Consider the following 3276-nt stretch of genomic DNA (forward strand, 5'->3'; position numbering starts at 1 on the left):
AACCTTCAATATTATAGTAATGTAGTACCAACTGACTCTCATGTATATTTTACAGCATTAGTTGAGAGATTTTTTTACCTTGAAAAAATTTGGCATGTACTGTACTTGATATAAGGGCCTTTCGCACCGCTTTAGTTCCAGAACTAAACGTACAGTACTAAAGTACTGGGACGATTTTGCGCGAACTATTACCCAGTACCATTTAAAGGGTTGCATTCGCACCGACAGTGTGTACTAAGAAGTGACATAAGCCGGTCGACAGCAACGTCATTTGTGCGCAGCGTTCAACAACAGAAACAAAGAAGAACAACATTAACAACAGGAGGATGGAGGACGCTGTGATCGGAGCTGTGTTCGCTCACAGTTCCGGCGGTGCGAACACGCCAAAAAGTGGGTAGTTCCACAATTAGTTCTGGTACTATGAAAAGGTTCCTGCGGTGCGAAAGGCCCTATACATCCAAAATAATCGATATTGAATCAAATCGAACCGGTAATCGAATCGAAACTTGTGAATGAGAATCGAATCGAATCGTGAAATTTGTGTCAAAACCCAGCCCTAATTCTCATAGCTTCATAAAATTACGGTTGAACCCCTGATGTCACATGGATTATTTTACCGATCTCCTTGCTACGTCTCTGGACTTGGGAACATTTCAGTTGTATTGCTGTCTATGCAGGGTCAGACAGCTCTCAGATTCCATCAAAAATATCTTAATTTGTGTTCCGAAGATCTTACGGGTTTGAAACGACATGAGGGTGAGTAATTAATGACAGAATTTTCCTTTTTGGGTGAACTAACCCTTTAAGGAAGGTCGTAAATATGATCCCGCCACCCCTTGTTTGCGAGCTCTTCACTGGCTCCAAGTTCACTATAGGATAAATTTTAAAATTCTCCTATTTGTATTTAAATGTTTACACAACCTTGCCCCACGTTACTTATCGGAATTACTGCATACTTATTATAGCCCTACCAGAGATTTAAGATCTGGTAATCAAAACCTACTTATGGTTCCTTGCACAAGGTTGAAGCGCAGAGGAGATTGTGGAACAGCCTGCCAGCCCACCTCAGAGCTGCTCCATCGTCATCAGTTTTTAAATCTCTTCTGAAAACCTACTTGTTTTCTTTAGCTTTTAAAAGTTGAGGATGTTTTTGTATGTTTTACTATTTTTGACCATGAGATTTTGTCAAAAATCTGACCACAGCACTTTGGTCAGTCTTGCGACTGTTTATAAATGTGCTTTATAAATAAAAGAACTAGGACTAGAAAAGAACTTCAGGTGCTTCACAAGATTGAGAGACTGGCAAAGAGAAAGTCACTGTTGGCAAATAAATAAATAAAATGTCAAGCTGTTTTGCAAAGGCTCATCTACCAAGTTTATGGGCATACCTAAGCAAAAAATTATTTTAATAAATGTAATACATGATGATCATTTATTTACAAATTTATAGAAAATAATATTTTTGGGCTGATAAGAGCCAAAATAAATAAAGGTTAAAAGCTGTAAGACAAATTATAAAATCTTCTTAACAGTACAACATACAGGTGCATCTCAATAAATTAGAATGTCGTGGAAAAGTTCATTTATTTCAGTAATTCAACTCAAATTGTGAAACTCGTGTATTAAATAAATTCAATGCACACAGACTGAAGTAGTTTAAGTCTTTGGTTCTTTTAATTGTGATGATTTTGGCTCACATTTAACAAAAACCCACCAATTCACTATCTCAACAAATTAGAATACTTCATAAGACCAATAAAAAAAACATTTTTAGTGAATTGTTGGCCTTCTGGAAAGTATGTTCATTTACTGTACATGTACTCAATACTTGGTAGGGGCTCCTTTTGCTTTAATTACTGCCTCAATTCGGCATGGCATGGAGAAATCATCACAATTAAAATAACCAAAGAATTAAACTACTTCAGTCTGTGTGCATTGAATTTATTTAATACACGAGTTTCACAATTTGAGTTGAATTACTGAAATAAATGAACTTTTCCACGACATTCTAATTTATTGAGATGCACCTGTATATGCAAAATCTATAGAGGACAGAAAACAACAATTGCAATCATTCCAATATTTTCCTTTTAACAATTACCATTTTAAGCCAAAAAACACCGCAAAGTTCAGGCAAGAGATTGTAGACAAGTTTACATATTTCTTTACCTATCTGCAGTGATTTTGAAAACTCTGAGGATGGGAAGAAGGGTGGCAGTAAGAGGAAGAGGACATACATGTGATCTGAGTGCAGTAGGACTTATGGGACTACACGAAAACAGTATCATTTATCACAAGTCCACTGCAGCCTAGTCATGATGTACCATCTTATGGTCAAGAGTGAAGCTTAAGTGATTAAAGAAACACTGAAGTTCTTTTTAATTTACAAACAAAAGTAGCACTGATGTCAAACGCTGAAACCGTTTTCAAATTACTGCCACTAGTGTACATACGTGTTTGTAGAACAACTCGATTTCAGTTTTACAGTTGTAAATAATTTAATTATGATATATGATTATATTTTTAATTATGATATATGATAAATGTTTTGAATGAGATTAGTTAATAACCAGTTGAAAAACCATGGTACCTAATACTCAGAGACCACATTATTACACATTAAATGCACTTACACATGTATGGGGACCAGGTCTATGTGTCATGCTTTTTATCTTTGACAGTTATTAGGCAACTATATTTTCTGTATATTATACTTATAATGAAAAAAAAATCGATTGCACATTTCTGTTAATCAACAGAAACTACAGTTTAAATAATGAATTGTTTGAGGTGTATGAAACCAAAATACAAAACTACTGCCAAATTTACGTTTACGTTTAACTTTTTAGCAACTTATAGTCACAGCTAACCTTTGTCACAACGTCGCTGTGACAACTAGCCCCGGTGTTAATATGTGACTGCAGTAACACATATAGTTTAGATCACGTAAGAACATGTCTAATAAAGTACTAACATAGAGTGACAACAATATATCTTATAAGTCACCATATATATTTCACACAGCATCAGACAGAATTGCGCCTGCAGATTTTTTGCGATGTTACTTTAAAAGACCGATCTGGATTTTATAGCTGACAGACATCGCAAACACGATGAAGTATTAAGAAATCAAACTAATAATACTCACCTTTAGGTTTTTTCGAAGTGACCACTTCAATCTCGCTAGTGGGAGCCGCCATCTTTCTTCAAACAAGTGCACGTAGAGTGAAACAGGCATTACTCATCGAACACAGAGCTGATGTGAGCAAATCAAGT

General features: G+C 35.6%; 1 protein-coding gene across 2 annotated transcripts in view; it reads right to left on the bottom strand.

Moving 5' to 3' along the window:
- Window positions 1-3276, bottom strand: part of LOC107685060 (diphthamide biosynthesis protein 1-like) — an 84929-nt gene extending 81653 nt beyond the window's left edge. Inside the window, exon 1 of one of the 2 annotated variants that reach the window (XM_016481513.1) lies at window positions 3149-3276. In XM_016481513.1, coding sequence (XP_016336999.1) covers window positions 3149-3200 — 52 coding nt within the window. In that variant the 5' untranslated portion in view covers window positions 3201-3276. The remainder of the gene's footprint in view (window positions 1-3148) is intronic. The other variant, XM_016481512.1, reaches the window with a different exon arrangement.

The sequence above is a fragment of the Sinocyclocheilus anshuiensis genome, unplaced genomic scaffold, assembly GCF_001515605.1.
Source record: "Sinocyclocheilus anshuiensis isolate Anshui unplaced genomic scaffold, SAMN03320099.WGS_v1.1 scaffold914, whole genome shotgun sequence".
Taxonomy (NCBI): Eukaryota; Metazoa; Chordata; class Actinopteri; order Cypriniformes; family Cyprinidae; genus Sinocyclocheilus; species Sinocyclocheilus anshuiensis.